This window comes from Diabrotica undecimpunctata, unplaced genomic scaffold (assembly GCF_040954645.1).
Source record: "Diabrotica undecimpunctata isolate CICGRU unplaced genomic scaffold, icDiaUnde3 ctg00001324.1, whole genome shotgun sequence".
Classification (NCBI taxonomy): domain Eukaryota; kingdom Metazoa; phylum Arthropoda; class Insecta; order Coleoptera; family Chrysomelidae; genus Diabrotica; species Diabrotica undecimpunctata.
Genome location: NW_027312162.1, coordinates 10248 through 25851, shown reverse-complemented (window position 1 = coordinate 25851; position 15604 = coordinate 10248). Strand labels below are relative to the sequence as shown.

At 34.8% G+C, this 15604-nt stretch overlaps 1 protein-coding gene across 1 annotated transcript; it reads right to left on the bottom strand.

The window, feature by feature from the left end:
- Positions 1-1276: 1276 nt before the first annotated feature.
- Positions 1277-6720, bottom strand: LOC140431544 (uncharacterized). Its single transcript, XM_072519443.1, has 4 exons — positions 4518-6720; positions 3660-4358; positions 3164-3525; positions 1277-2539 (listed from the first exon to the last, which is right to left on the bottom strand). The coding sequence occupies exons 1-4, from the start codon at positions 6718-6720 to the stop codon at positions 1277-1279; spliced, it is 4527 nt and encodes a 1508-aa protein (XP_072375544.1).
- Between the last annotated feature and the right edge of the window lie 8884 nt (positions 6721-15604).

The window sequence follows — 15604 nt, the reverse complement described above, 5'->3', positions numbered from 1 at the left end:
AATTAAAGAAAGAATAAAAGATATAAAAAATCAAAAAAGCCCCAGGGAGAGGGGCATTGTGGCAGAGAACTTAAAATATGGAGGAGAGGCTTTAAATAGAAACGCTGGGATTGGTAAAAAGGACAATTAGACAAACCATTTGTGCTGTGAAATACAGTCTCAGAAGAGACGAAGATCTTCGAATTCTTCTGAGACTAAACTACAGTCTCAGAAGAATTCGAAGTGAAAAAAGGTGTTCGCCAAGGAGACCCGTTATCTACATTGCCATTCAATATAGTTCTAGAAAAAATTGTAAGGGTTAGTGGGATAAATAGGTCCAGCACTATTTTATACAAGGAACATCAATGCTTAGCACACGCTGATAATGTGGTTCTTATTGCAAGAAATGAAAAAGAACTGTCAAAAATAGCAAAAAGACTGATTCGGGAAAGCTCTAAAATGGGACTGAAAGTTAATATTAATAAATCGAAGTACATGAAAATCTCGAGCAAAAAAGGAATAAACACAAGGAAATCCTTTAAATTGGGGATGAAGGATGGATCAGTTATAGAATTCAAAAATGTGGATGAATATATTATGTACTTAGGTACTCTTATTGATTAGACATCAGACTCGTAATACAAAAATAAGAGTATACAAAACTATAATGAGACACACAATGCTAGACGCTGCCGAGACATGGACTATGAACAAACCATAGAATAGATTGGGAGCATGGTAAAGAGAGATACTTCGCAGAATTTTTGGTTGAAAAGCAGCAGAGGAAGAATGGAGAAGACGAACTAATGCAGAAGTGTACCATTTGTTTTCTTACCCCACAATAACAAAAGTGGTGAAAAAACGTAGACTAGAATGGTTCGGACATCTAGAAAGAATGCAAGGTAGTGGACTAGTTGTTGTGAATTTATCTTTATTGTACAGCCAGCAATTGACGGATTTGTAGTTTACTGTTTTTATTTGCGAAAACCAAAACTCAAATTCCTACAATATATAAAATTAACAATATAAAAAATTAATTAATTCCCATTACTTACTGTTCTCTTGCTGTCTGCTAAATTATTTAAATTTTTCCCTAATCGGTGACAGATTATTTTCTGACGTTTTTATTATATTTGACATAGTCTATAGAACAGTAGCAACGGGAAATTTTGGGTAACATGATGAAACTTAAAATTAACTAAATACATTGTATATAAATAATAAATATTCGTAACACTCCCACCCGGTACAGTTCTATGCAAAAGAGAAACTGTACCACTTATTTTTCATCATATTTTTAGTCTCCATTTATTGATATCACTGCTAATTTTATAACAGGACGTTCATATATTCCATTTTTTGTTTGAACTATTGCTCGTCGCACTTGCCCATCAGATGATTTTTTAACTTCAATTACCTTACCCTTTGGCCAATTACATCTTGGTAAATCTTTATCACATATAATTACAATATCGCCCTGTTTAATTGGTACAACTTGTTTATGCCATTTTGCCCGAAGTAGTAGTTCAGGTATGTATTCAGAAATAAAGCGTCGCCAACATTTATTTGCAAATTGCTCTCTGTACAAATAATTAAATTTAAATACTTTAACATCTTCGTTTAAAAATCCAATTGGTTTATCTCCGTTTGAAGATCCAATTAGAAAATGATTTGGGGTTAGAGATTCAGATTCTTCAGATTCTATTGGAAGATAAGTAAGTGGTCTTGAGTTTACTATGTTTTCTGCAGCTATGAGACAACTATGAAGTAATTGGTCAGTAGGGTTCCTGCTTGGTAAAGAATCATATAACGAAATTTTAACCGCTTTCACTAGGCGCTCCCAGGCCCCACCCATATGTGGGGAAAGGGGTGCGTTGAAGTGAAATTTTAGCTCTGGGCTAATCAGTGAATTGGCTATTAATTTACTGTCAACCTTTTGCAGTTCTTCTCTCAATACTCGTTCAGCTGCAATGAAATTCGTACCTCGATCACAATATATATGCCTTGGTCGTCCTCTTCTGTTAATAAAATTTGTCAAACATAGTATAAAACTGTCCACATCTAGTTTGTAAGCTACTTCGAGATGGACTGCTGTCGTGAGACACGTAAATAAAGCTCCCCATCTTTTCTCCGTCCGTCTTCCAACAGTTACATTTATTGGACCAAAATAATCCATGCCAGTAAGTGTAAACGGAGCAGTAAATGTTGCAAGTCTACATGGCGGTAGAGGTGACATTTCTGGTGGTTTTGGCTTAGCAAATTTGACCTTGCAATTTTGACAATTGGTCCTAATCTTTTTAACTAGTTGTCTGAGTTTTGGTATATAAAATTTTTGTCTTATCTCATTTACTACAATTTCATGATTTCTATGGTGATATCTTTTGTGATAGTCTTCAATAATTAGTAAAGTTAAACGACTTCCTCTTGGTAAAATTATTGGCCTTTTTGTTTCTGAAATAACATCTCTAGCTTCATCTAATCTTCCTCTTATACGAAGTAAACCATCTTCATCCAGATATGGCGATAATTTATATAAACTGTTTGATTTATTAACTGTTTTCTGGAAACTACCAGAATTATTAGTTTTTAATTGTTTTATTTCATTTTTGAAATATTCACATGAGTTTGCTTTATTAAAATATTTCTAGCACTTAAAAGTTCTTCCGAAGTTAATATTCCTTTAGGCTCTTCAGATTTCATCAATTTGCATAAACAATTCTTAAAAATCGAAACATATATGCAGTTGCTCTTAAAATTCTATTAAATTGACTGAATCTTTCAAAATCTATTAAACGTGGACTATTAAATTTTACTTCATGAGTGGTTAAAATTTCATCAGCTTTTTCCTTTTTAAGGGTGGTGTCTGGAGGCCAACTGTTTTCTAATTGATACAGAAAATCAGGACCTTTAAACCAACACCTGGTGTTTTTCAAATTGGGGACGTTTTGTCCATTTAGTAGCTTCGTCGGCTATGTTATTCTTAGTAGGTACATATCTCCAATGTGATATCATTGAGTTTTGTTGAATTTCGGCCACTCTGTAAGCAACATACTTTGGTAATTTTCTTGGGTCTTCATTTCTTAACCAGCTTAAAACTGTTGAAGAATCTGTCCAATAAACAATGTTGTGCACAGTTATGGAAAGATGTTGACAAAGGCTTTTAGCAAACCTTGAACCCCATTACCGCACCATTAAGTTCCAATCGAGGAATAGTTTGTGGTTTTAATGGTGCTACATGTGTTTTCGCTCCAATCAAAGTACACTCTATGACATCTTTTTTCATTATTCTTAGATATGCCACACAAGCACTTGCGTGTTCGCTGGCATCTACAAAAATGTGCATTTGCGTATTGGTATCCTTCCAGTTTTCGAGTTTATTAAGAAAATATCTTGGAATTGAAACTTTCTCTATTTCTGGAAGCTGTTTTAACCAAACAAGCCATTTTTGAAACTGTTCATTGGTTATTGGTTGATCCCAAGAAATGTTACTCCTCCATATTTCCTGTAAAAGAATCTTCACATAAATCAAAAAGTTTGCTAACAAACCTAAAGGATCATATACAGACATTAAGATTTGTAAAATTTCTCGCTTTGTTGGCTTTCTTAATCCACTTAAAACATCTTTGTTTCCTTTATTACATTTTAAATTGAAAATAAAATTATCTCCCTTTAAATCCCACCACATTCCCCTAGAACCTTTTCCATGCTCTTATTGTTTCCTATATCTAGGTTGACTTCTTCGTTATTTCCGTGGGTGGTGTTCATGATTTTTATTAATTTTTCAGAGTTTGATCTCCAGTTTCTTATTTCAAAATTTCCGCTGGCGTGAATTAAGGCAATTTCTTTTGCTAATTGGATGGCTTCATCCTCAGTGTCTGTTGATTCTAAGAGATCATCGACATAATGATTCTTTACTATGGAATCAACAGCGCTAGGATATTCTACGCTAAATTTCTTCGCATTAGTGTTTTTAACAAACTGTGCACAACTGGGTGAGCAGGTAGCCCCGAAGGTCATCACAGTCATGACATAAACTTCCAAAGGATTATCAGAGCTACCATTGCGCCACAAGAATCGTTGTGCATGTTGATCTTCTTCTATTATACCTACACGAAGAAACATTTCCTTGATGTCTCCAGAAAAGCCAATCTTTCTTTCACGAAATCGTAGGAGGACGCCTAATAAAGAAGCAAGTTGGTCATCTCCTTTTAATAACATAGAATTTAAGGATATTCCCTGTACGGTTGCTGCTGCATCCCAAACTAATCTGAATTTGTCAGGTTTATTAGGATTAAAGGCCGGAAATATGGGAAGATACCATGTTTTTTCTTGATGCTCTAAGAGTTCTTGTTCTGACAGTTTTCTAATATATTTCTTTTCTAGAAAATCTTGAATTTGTTGATTAATTTTGGTACCTAGTTCTGGATTTTTCTTAATTTTTCTCTCTATACACTCAGTCTTTGAATAGCCATGGGTTTACTATTAGGGAGTTTTCAAGTTATCGTATTTCCAGAGTAATCCAATTTTATATTGGTTACCAATTTGAACTAGGGTACTTTCTTGTATACGAATAGCCCTATCTAATTCTTTGGAAACAGACGGTTTAATATTTTGAACTCCAAGGCTTTCAACTGAAAAGAAATCTTTTACACTATTAAAGAGTTCTTGGTTAGTAATGCTTTCAGAACTACATTCGCAAATGTGGTACGAGTAGTTTATTTCCACATCGTTATTTGAAAACATTGCAAAAATGGTCCAACCTAACCTGGACTTTGCAGCTATCGGTTGAAGTTCTAGACCTTCCTTCACTCGAAGTGGTAACGCCAAGTCCCAGTTATCTAAGCCTATCAAGATCTGAGGAACAGCGTTCTTATATGATTTGAAAGGCAAGTTTTTTAGATAGGGAAAGCTTTCTTTAATTGCCTTTGCATCGAGAGTTTGTTTTGGAAGGCCTAATTTTCTTACCGTTCTGGCTGGTCGGTGGTCAAATTCTTTGGCCCCATTATAATCACCAGCAATAGAAAAAAATACTTTTTCTGACGCATCTTCTAAGCGTTGTTGGTTTCCGGTCCATTTTAAGCAAAGTTGTTCTGGGTTTCCCATTATATTTAGTTTTTTAGCAACACTTTCTTCTAACAAAGTAACGGAAGACCCTTCATCTAGAAAGGCAAATGTAGTGACCTCCCTACTTCCATTTCTTAAAACAACGGGAAGTATTCGAAAGCGTGTTCCTTGATGTGCATTACTTTCTTCATCTGCAGATAAGAGGTGTGATTCTACTGTTTGCATACCGCTTTCCTTTTTAATAAGCTTTGTACTTTTATTGGATACTTGTTCTGAAAATTCATGAAGAAGAGGATGATGCTTCCTTTGGCATTCTTCTTTGTTGCATTTTACAGGATACTTACAGGGAAATCTGTGTTTCTTTAAGCAAAGCCTACATAAATTTAAGGCTTTAACAGCCTCCCATCTTTGAGATAATGAATATCTCTGAAATTCTGAACAACCTGCAATCTTTTTACAATCTCTCTGATTACACAGTTTACAATTATGTGTTTCACTGGAGGCATTTGGTTCATGTATATTAGCATGCACATTATTATTAAATTGCCTTTTTTTATTACTTTGGTCATTAAGGGCTAGTGTAGGTAGCGCAGAACAAACATTTGTTGCCAGATTATACAACCAATCAGCAAGTTCCCTTAATCCCTGAAAATTTTGAAAAGCACTGCGATATATCGCCCAATTAACTTTAATTTGTGAAGGTAGTTTCTCTAATAGTTCATGCATAAGGGTAGGGTTATTAAGATAGTCTTTTAAATTAGATGCTTCCAATAAAACACATAAATTTTTAACTGCTAAAGCAAATTCTACCAGAGTTTCAAGTTTTTCCGGTTTAGGAGGTGGTAATCTACGAATAGAATTTATATGAGCTTCAATAATTTGCTCAGGTCTTCCAAAAAGAATTTTTAATGTAGCTATAATTTGGGGAACACATTGAGGTAATATTAAAAAACTTGAAACACTGACTCTTGCTGGACCTTTTAAACATTTTTGTAATCTTAATATATTCTCATGATTATCTACTTGACATAGCTCAGTAGATCTTTCAAAACTACTAATAAAAACAGGCCAGTCATATGGATTACCATTAAAAATAGGTAGATCTCCAGGATCCCTTCTTTTATATAATATACCTGAACTTTTATCGTTATAAGTTGGCAGAGGCTTACCAAGTGTTGGTGTTAAAGGGGCAATATTGTCGATAAAGGGCTTATCTATATTTAGAGAAAGGAATTTATTGACCAAAGGGTTAGTTTCAATTATTTCTTCTTCATCGATGTCTTGACTATCATTCGAGCACTCATCTTCTTCTATAATTCTCCTAGACTCCTTGGTTAACTCTCTTTCTTGACGTAATAGATCTCGTTCTTCTTGAAGAAGTTGAAGCTTCATTTTTGTTTTGCTGCTTGTTGATGAGGAGCTTTTTAAGGAGGTTGCAGAACAAGATTTCTTGATTTTGGAACCTTGTGGGTGAGACTTCTTAGTGGCTGCGTCTACACAAAGAGGGCACTTCCAGCTGTCATCACCAATTACTTCGGAATCATCCTGTACATTTACGCATTCAAAACAGCACCATTTTTTACATTCTGTACATTCTACCATCCGTTCTTCACGATATGGTTTGCCGCACACAGGACATAGATCAATTTTGGTTCGTCCAACAACTGATGGACCCATATTCGTCGATCTTGTAAGATTGTGTGATTCAGCAATCGCGTGTGATGAATAGAATTTGAGCTTGTTGGGAATTTATATTTATTGTACAGCCAGCAATTGACGGATTTGTAGTTTACTGTTTTTATTTGCGAAAAACCAAACTCAAATTCCTACAATATATAAAATTAACAATATAAAAAATTAATTAATTCCCATTACTTACTGTTCTCTTGCTGTCTGCTAAAATTATTAAAATTTTTCCCTAATCGGTGACACGTTTATTTTCTGACGTTTTTATTCTATTTGACATAGTCTATAGAACAGTAGCAACGGGAAATTTTGGGTAACATGATAGAACTTAAAATTAACTAAATACATTGTATAACAATAACAAATATTCGTAACATATATATATATATATATATATATATATATATATATTAAAAAACATAAATTTAATTTAATATTTCTTACACACTTACCAAGTTGAAAAGGGTTAGATTTATAGTAAACATTTTTCCCGCTGTCAAATCTGCAGGCTTCTGTAAGCGCTTTAATAAAAACAACACAATTTTTTTCATCCTGAGAGGATAAAAAGGCCATTCGGTTTCATATACTGATAATGCAACATTCTGTAGCTACAAAAAATTAAAAGAGCTTTATATTTAAATATTAATAAATGTATAAACAAAATACAACATATAAAACTCAGTCATTGATTATTGGGTCAATGTTCTTGTAAAAAAAATACATAAAGAAATATTAAAAATGTTAAGCAATTTAATAATACTATTATTGCAACAAGTTGTACAACCATAATTCATCAGAAAAGATCGAGCCAGTCACGCCCACGAACTCTATTGTACCATTTTGTTGGTTAGGTGACATTACAGTTTTTACTACACTGGTATCAATATATATATATATATATATATATATATATATATATATATATATATATATATATACTAGCTGACCCGGCCACGCGTTGCTGTGGCTAAAGTTTTTGTTATATTACATAATAGTAAACAATCTAAGAGGAACAATAAGAGAACATCAGTCACGGAGTCCACTATGCTTTTTCACACAGATGGTATTTGTAAAAAAATATGGTGATCTCCTTATTTGACTTTCTACTACTATAACCCTTTAGTACAATGAAATTATTTACGAACAAAGACGAAAATGTTGATGTTGGTATACAAATTCACTGGATTGAGATTTGAAGGGGAAGTACGTTGAACACAATTAATTAAAATGTTCTTACACTTGATATTAAGCAGAAATCAATAGGTACAAAATAAAAATTTATCAGATTTATTATTTCCATTTAATTTTATAGCAAATATAAGTATATTACAGTATAAAACAGTAAATAACATGTGACGCTTAAACTCATGAATGAGGTAGGCAAGGCAGACAGTCTTAAACTTTTAAACATTAATATCTATTTTTTTGAATTATAAATACTTTCAATTTAATTTAACACCAATCGGTGCACAATGTTTTTGGTTAACCTGTCTTTAGCTAACACAAATAGATTCGACGGTTTCCCACGCAACATATAGTTGCCCATGAGAAAAACATGGATTTTCCAAATCTAAACCACAAATGGACATGGTTTGACCTTGAGATTTATTTATAGACATGGCGAAAGCTAAACGAATTGGAAACTGTAGCCTTTTGAAGGATATGGTAGAATCTGATGGTATCATCGGAATACGTGGCAGCAGGACCACTTTACCTTTAAACTTCCCAGCCAAAATGGTTGCTTCAAGAATGTTTCCGGTGATCTTTTTAATGACCAAACGCGTACCGTTACATAATTGAGGTGGATTCAAATTACGAAGGAGAATAATAGGGGAACCAATCTTTAATCGAAGATTATGTGGTGGCATTTCAGGGATATCTAATGAATTTAAAAATTCAATCGGAAAATTTACACTTTCATTTTCATCAACAACAGTATCGATTGATTTAAAAAACATCAGATCACCTGGTAACAACTGTTGTATCTGGAAGTTAATTTCGTCAACATCAACGTTTTTGGCTGCCAAAATCGCCCGTTGACTAAGCCGTTAGATGACTAAGCCGTTAAATAATAATTCTACTCTGAGAATAGCGCGTGAAAATACTCTGAATCAATTCATTTTTATCCTGAACAACAGTGCAAAAATTGTCTGGTAGTTTAATGCATTGCGTATTTGGTGCAGTTCTATTTTACCCGTTCCCAATATCTACCATCGTATCAAAAAGTGTAGGAAATTGTGTATCATTTTTTGCATTGACATTTTAATTAAATTTTATAATTATGTGATAACAGGTACTTACATACATATATCAAATTAATTATAAAGTTTTGATCAATGAAGCACAAATAAGTAAAAAATAGGATTAATTTCACTGTATTATCTTCATTATATATGAATTCAATTTACACTTCAGTCTAAGACACGTGGCCGGCTATGCTAACACCAAAAATTTAAAAAGTGGAAAATAATTGAATTATACAGTATTTCGTTCCTACAAAATAAATTTAATTAATTTTATAGCGTCAACAACACGTGGTAATTATGCTATTAACATGTATCTTATATGAGGCACGTTCGTAGATTTACCATAGCAGCGCCATCTATTGATTACTTACTCAACCCAGTCGAAAGGTATCGACATCTGTTAGAAATCATTTGGAGTTAACAGATAATTGTGACTGTCAAATAATAACAGACAAATAATTAGCAATAAATTAAAATTGCGACTATAATTGAGATTTAAACTATCCTGTCTCTCAAGTTGGATCGAACTGCATATGGTGTGCGAATTTTAATATAATCGGTTAATTGGTTTAGGAGTCCATGAAGACAAACATTGTGACACGAGATTTATATATAAGATTATATATATATATATATATATATATATATATATATATATATATATATTATATATTTATATATATATATATATATACTTATACTTATACCTATATAATATACATGGAGACATAGAGATTATATTGCCGGGATCTATATAAAGATGATCAACGCCAGGAACTTGTTCGAACCTAACATACTCGAGAATGAATTAAGACTGACAATCAGTATCCCTGGGTCCAGATATGATTACAAGCAGTAATGCTCAAAGCTACAGAAGAAACCGGAATAAATTGCTTCATTTGCTCTGTAACAAAATATTTTATGGTATTCCAGGCAATGGCCTGACGACTGGACAAAATCTACAATATCGACAATACATATAAAAGGCAGCTTCCATAAATTCGAAAACTATAGAACCATCCTCTTTACCTCAACATGCCAGCAAAATAATGCTATACATAATCAATGAGAGACTGAAAACTTTCCTACAACGAAAAATACTCAAGAGCAAACTGGATTTACAAAGGCAGAGGTACTCGAGGACATCTTCTGAACATAAGACAAATAATAGAAAAATCTAGGGATTCAATATCCCACTATACATTTGTTTTATTAGATTATCGCAAAGCGATCGACAGGGGTCGATCGCTTGTACACAATTTATAACAATAAATCACGATCGAAAATACAAACTAATAAGACAGCATGTGTATTTGACATGCTGTTAAAAATTTCCATATAGGTTTCGTCATAGGTTCATAGATGGCACTAAGTGTATTAAAATGTATAACCAAATGTTGCCCTGAAATCAACAGAGGGCATCTTAGAGTCGGAAATTGTTTTTTAAAAAAGTTTTCTGCATCAAAAACTCCTTTGTTGCGTTGAGTAGACACGGGGCTCAAGAGGGTTAAGTAATTAAAAAAATTGTTTATGTAAAATTACGTACTCTTAGACAGTCTTACCTTAAATGAGTTAATTTATAATTCCAAATAATCTATTAGTACTTTAATGAATAGAAAAGAAATCAACATTTACAGATTTTAAAACCTTACCTCCAAAGTAAAAGTTTGACAGCAATAGGATAGTATAAATATAGTTCCAAGGCAAGCACATAAGAAAACAACGCAGCAAAATCCTTCAGTTTTACTAGTCACTCCTTAAAGTAAAATAAAGTAGATTAAATAAAACAGATTAATTTTCCATAAACGATAACCTAAATTTACATCAAAAGATTTTAAAATGTTATTTTTTTATTGATTTTATTTTTAATCTGCCAATTGAATTTTAAGTGGAGTGTCTAAATAAAGAATAACATGCAGGAGATTGTTTAGTGTCAGTATCTCATCAATTTGTGATTTTTCATAAAAAAATATTTGTCTTTGGTAATATACAAGAAGATGATATAAATTTGAAGTTAAATTAAATTTGGTTAAAAGCAGTTCAATTAAAAAATATTTTATATTCAGTTAGAAATAGCTTAAAATCAAGTTTAAAATCTGGTTAGAAAAAGTTCATATACAGCGAAAAGTTACCTATATTAGACGATCTAATTTGGATCAGTGCAGTTTTCCTCACAAGCAAATATGACAGTACTGCTTATCTAGTGTCAATTTATAGTACTAATGCTCAGAAACTAACCTATCATCAATCAAAGATTAGTCCACAGCACACCCAACACTTCTCCGTGCTGTGGCCTTTTGATTAGTACTCTCCTGTTTAAGCAGTCTACAGTTGGCGAAACTATTAATTTTGCTTTCTGTGGTCTATTATGTCTATAGTTTTGTAAAGGAACTCATCATTATTATTCTGTACGCATCCACTGCTGTACAGTTGTCTTCCTCCGGTCTTTTCATCTGTCCTCTGTCTTGTGGGGCTTGCATCCATTGACTGCTGCACGTTTCAGATCGTAAGTCAATCTGGTTGGTGGGGTTTCCTCTGCTCGTAGTGTTTCTTGTTTTGACCTCCACTCGACAATAAGTTTTGTCCATCGGTTGTCTGATAATCTGGCGACGTTGTCCTGCCTAATTCCAAATTAAGCAACGCGATTTTTTTCGATAGCCTCTGTTGTTGTTTGTTTCTACGACGTATTTCTTTCGTTTGGGATTCGGTATCTCTTAGAGAAGTATCAAACATCTGGTGGTCAATAACCCTCTGAGTCACGTGAATCTCGTTTACTAACTTTTTTGTGAGTTTTAGTGTTTCCGCTTCATAAGTGAGTACAGGTAACATACACTGGTCAAAGATTTTACTTGTGAGGCAATATGGGTAGGTTTGATTTAAATCATAGTTTAATTTACCAAAAACTGCCCAGGCTAATCCTATGCGACGTGGGAGCTACCTGTCTGGTTTTACCTTTGCCAACCAAATTGCAGGTTCTAACTACTTACACGTTTCTTCTTCCTTCTTTCTACGGCACTACAGCCAAAATGGAGCCTTGGCCCTCCTTTATTTTTTGCCTTCACCCCTGCTTGTCTGTGGCTGATCTCTTCATACACGGACTCTCAAACGGGCTTGTGCGTTGCTGTTTACTATGGCTTTCCAGCGCTTTCTTGGCTATACAACCAGTCCTCTTTCCCTGAGGAGGCTCTTTTGGAAGCCTATCCTCTCCCATTCCTGATCACATGTCGGCCCCATTGCAATCTTCGATTCTAATGAAGTCCTGACAGTGGGCTTCCTTATAAAGTTTGATAAAACTCGTTGTTGTATCGACTTCTGAAAGATCCCGTTTTCCTCTCACAGGTCCTAGCTCTCCTCAGTACTTTCCTTTCGAATGTGTCGAGTTTGCTTTTGGATGTTTCTTTCAGGACCCATGCTTCACTGTCATAGCATTGCTATTGGTAGATTAGCGGTTTTATAGATTCCTTATCTTTGTATTCGGTGGACATTTTTATACCGAAATATATGGGAGAGTACAAAATAAGCTCTGTTTGCCTTGCATTATTCTCTTCCGTATTTCTCCATCTCTGATCCGTCGGCATACTTTCCTACCCCCAAGTATGTAAATTTTCCAACCATTCATGTCATCTGCATGTATATGTTTTGTGGGGACTATATTCTTCTCGTCTGTATCATTATTTTTGTTTTTTCTGTGTTTGATTTCCAGATCTAGCCTTTTTGTTTGCATTTTTAACTATTGTATGTTTCCTGTGCTCCTGGTGATGTTCTACTCATAATATTCATATCCATCGGCATAAGCGGCCAGTTAAAACCATTCGGTTGGTGTTAGTAGGTTTCCTCATCCAGTTGCATTATCCTAACCGCATACTCCAGTGCCAGGTTAAACAAAGTTGGAGCCAGCCCCATCTCCCAGATTTAGTCCCTGCGAAATTTTGAAAAAGTCTGTCCGGTGGTTTTGTATTCGTACACATGCCCTGAGTTTATCCATTTTGGGCATTCTTCTTCTTCAAGTGCCATCCCGCGACGGAGGTCGGGCAATCATCATAGCTATTCGGGACTCTTGAGACGGCGGCTCTGAAAAGTTCATTTGATGTATCACTCTCTCAGGTGCGCAGCCATGACATTCTACGCCTCCCTATGCTCATCTTTCCTGGTATGTCTTGATTCCCTACTAATCCGGTGGAGCAAGGTGTATTTCTCGCCACGTGGTAATATGTCCGAGATATTCAATGTTCTTGTTTTAATTAATTTAAAACTTCTATTTCTTTATTCCATCCTTCTCAGAACCTCTTTGTTTGTGATCTGTTCTGTCCACGATATTTTCAGAATACTTTCTATACACCCACAGCTCGAATGATTCCAGTTTTTTCATTAATGTAGCATTCAGGTCCAAGATTTCATTCATTAAAATAAAGTCGAAAAAACATAGCACCTCGCCAACCTACTCTTAGTTCCATATTTTACATCCCTTGTACATAGCACTCTCTCATTTGTTGAAATTTGCTCTAGCCATTTCTATATTCTGATTTTGGATGCTCCTGAGTATAATCATTTGTGGAGTTAATCATTGTTCCCCAGATATGCATATTTGTCCCACTTGTTCGAATTGTTTCCGTTATTAGAGATCTCGTTATTTCTTTAAGTTTTCGATATTCTCATAAATTTCGTCTTCTTGACTTCATCGTTAGACCATACCTACTCTTTTCCATACTCTGCTATGCTGGTCCCAGTCTCGGAAGCTCTTCATATTTTCGGCTAGATCACAGTGTCGTCCGCTAAATCTAATGTTGTTAATGTGTACTCCATTTACCTTTATCCAGCTGTTTCGCCCTCAAGAGGGTTTTCAGGATCTCTTTCGGGAGTAGGCTAAAAATAATGGCGCAATACGCATCCCCGTCTCACTCCACATCTTATTTCAATTTCTTCTGACAGCTGTTCATTAACACGTCCTTTTACTCGCTGTTGTAGTAAAAATTGATATGATCCGAGGCGTTGTAGTCAATCCTTCCTTTGATTTCAGGACGTTCATAATTGTTTATGTCGTACTTTATCGAATGCTTTTAATAGTCAACAACATACGTATATATCCTTGATTGGACGTGCCAGGCAATCTTTGTATTAGTATATTAGTGAAAAAAAGAGCTTTCACGCGTTACTAGACCTTTGCGAAAACCAAATTGTGATCATTCCGTCCTATGTCCAGTTTGTGATATATTCCGGTTATGGATGACTTTAGTAGTAACTTTAGAACATGAGACATTAAGCTAATGGTGCGGTAATCGCTGCATTCTCTTGCGTTTTTCTTTTTGGAGAGACAAATAAAAATCGACGTTAACCACTCTTTGGGTAATACGCCCTGAACTATAAATTGGGTCAAGAGTGTCCAAAAACATCAATGTGCTTCTCATCTAGAATTTTTAGGATTTCCAATAGGAAGCTGACAGGGTCCAGGGCTTTTCCCACTCCTTCATTGTTGTTAATGCGTGTAATATTTCTTCTTTGTAATATATGGACCTATTTCTTCTGACGTAAGTTCTATGGTTCTCCATATCTCCTCTTTCATCATCGAACATTCGTCGGATATATTCTGCCCATCTTGTTGTATTCTCCGTCCGAATGTGTTGATAGGAGTGCCGTGTCTATTCAGAATTGCACGAGTTGGATTTTGTTTCTTAGTCCTGCCAGTTCTTAACTTTCTTGTGTAGGTTAAACAGATCATATTTAGTGTTGAGGTCTTCGGTCTCTTTGCATTTCCCTTCAAAGTATTTTTCTTTTTTGCTTTATCATCTTCCTGCATCTCGTGGTTTATCTCTCTGGATTTATTGTTGTCCTTTGTTTTTTAATTAGTCTCCGTATGTTCCATCATATTGAGTATCTCGTCATTCATCCATTCTTCCTTTTCTTCTTGCGAAAGTCTTTAGTATGTCTGTACAGGGTTCCAGTAGACAATGTTTTGGTCGATCCTGTACTCGTCAATATCATTGGTGTTGGTGTTCAATTTGCTGCAGTTCACATGCAGTTCAGTTGGAGGCAATCTTTTACTTTAGGTTCTTAAGTTTTTTTGTGTCTATTGTAGGGATTATTTGATATCTTTTATATTTGTAAGGGGTGAGTGTAATCTTCGCGAAAGTGGATTGTGATCTGAGGCCCACGTCTAGATCCAGGATATGCTTTCCGGCATTAACAGGCAATACGGTATCATTTCATTGATCATAATGTAGTCTATCTGGTTCCTGACTACTTTCTCCGATGTATCTGCCGGCGAAGCGCCATGTATACAATCGTGCTGTTTGGTAACTTAAAAAATGTGATTGGTAATATAATCAAGTTGCTACTCTTATCGGAGAATTGTAACAGACGGTCCTCTCTCGTTTCGATTTCCCAGACCATAGTTTCCTATACACTTTCCCGCTTTGTCCCTTTCCAATCTTTGCATTGAGTCACCTAGGACTATCGTGATTTCTCTTGTTTTCGTTATTCTAGTATCTATTCTAGAGCCGTAGGAGCATAAACTTGTCAAATTCATTTGGCATGAGATGTCACCACCTCATTACCATACCCTTTTCTGAGATAGGGGAAATAGCATTCCACCTCTCTTTTAGATTTTTTATTGGACAATTACTGCCACGCCG

Coding starts and splice junctions, on each gene's coding strand:
- LOC140431544 (XM_072519443.1), bottom strand. CDS start 6,720: ATGGGTCCATCAGTTGTTGGACGAACCAAAATTGATCTATGTCCTGTG. Junction 4,359..4,517: donor AAGTACCCTAGTTCAAATTG/GTAACCAATATA, acceptor AAGATTTTCTAG/AAAAGAAATATATTAGAAAA. Junction 2,540..3,163: donor GATTGGAACTTAATGGTGCG/GTAATGGGGTTC, acceptor GGTAGTTTCCAG/AAAACAGTTAATAAATCAAA.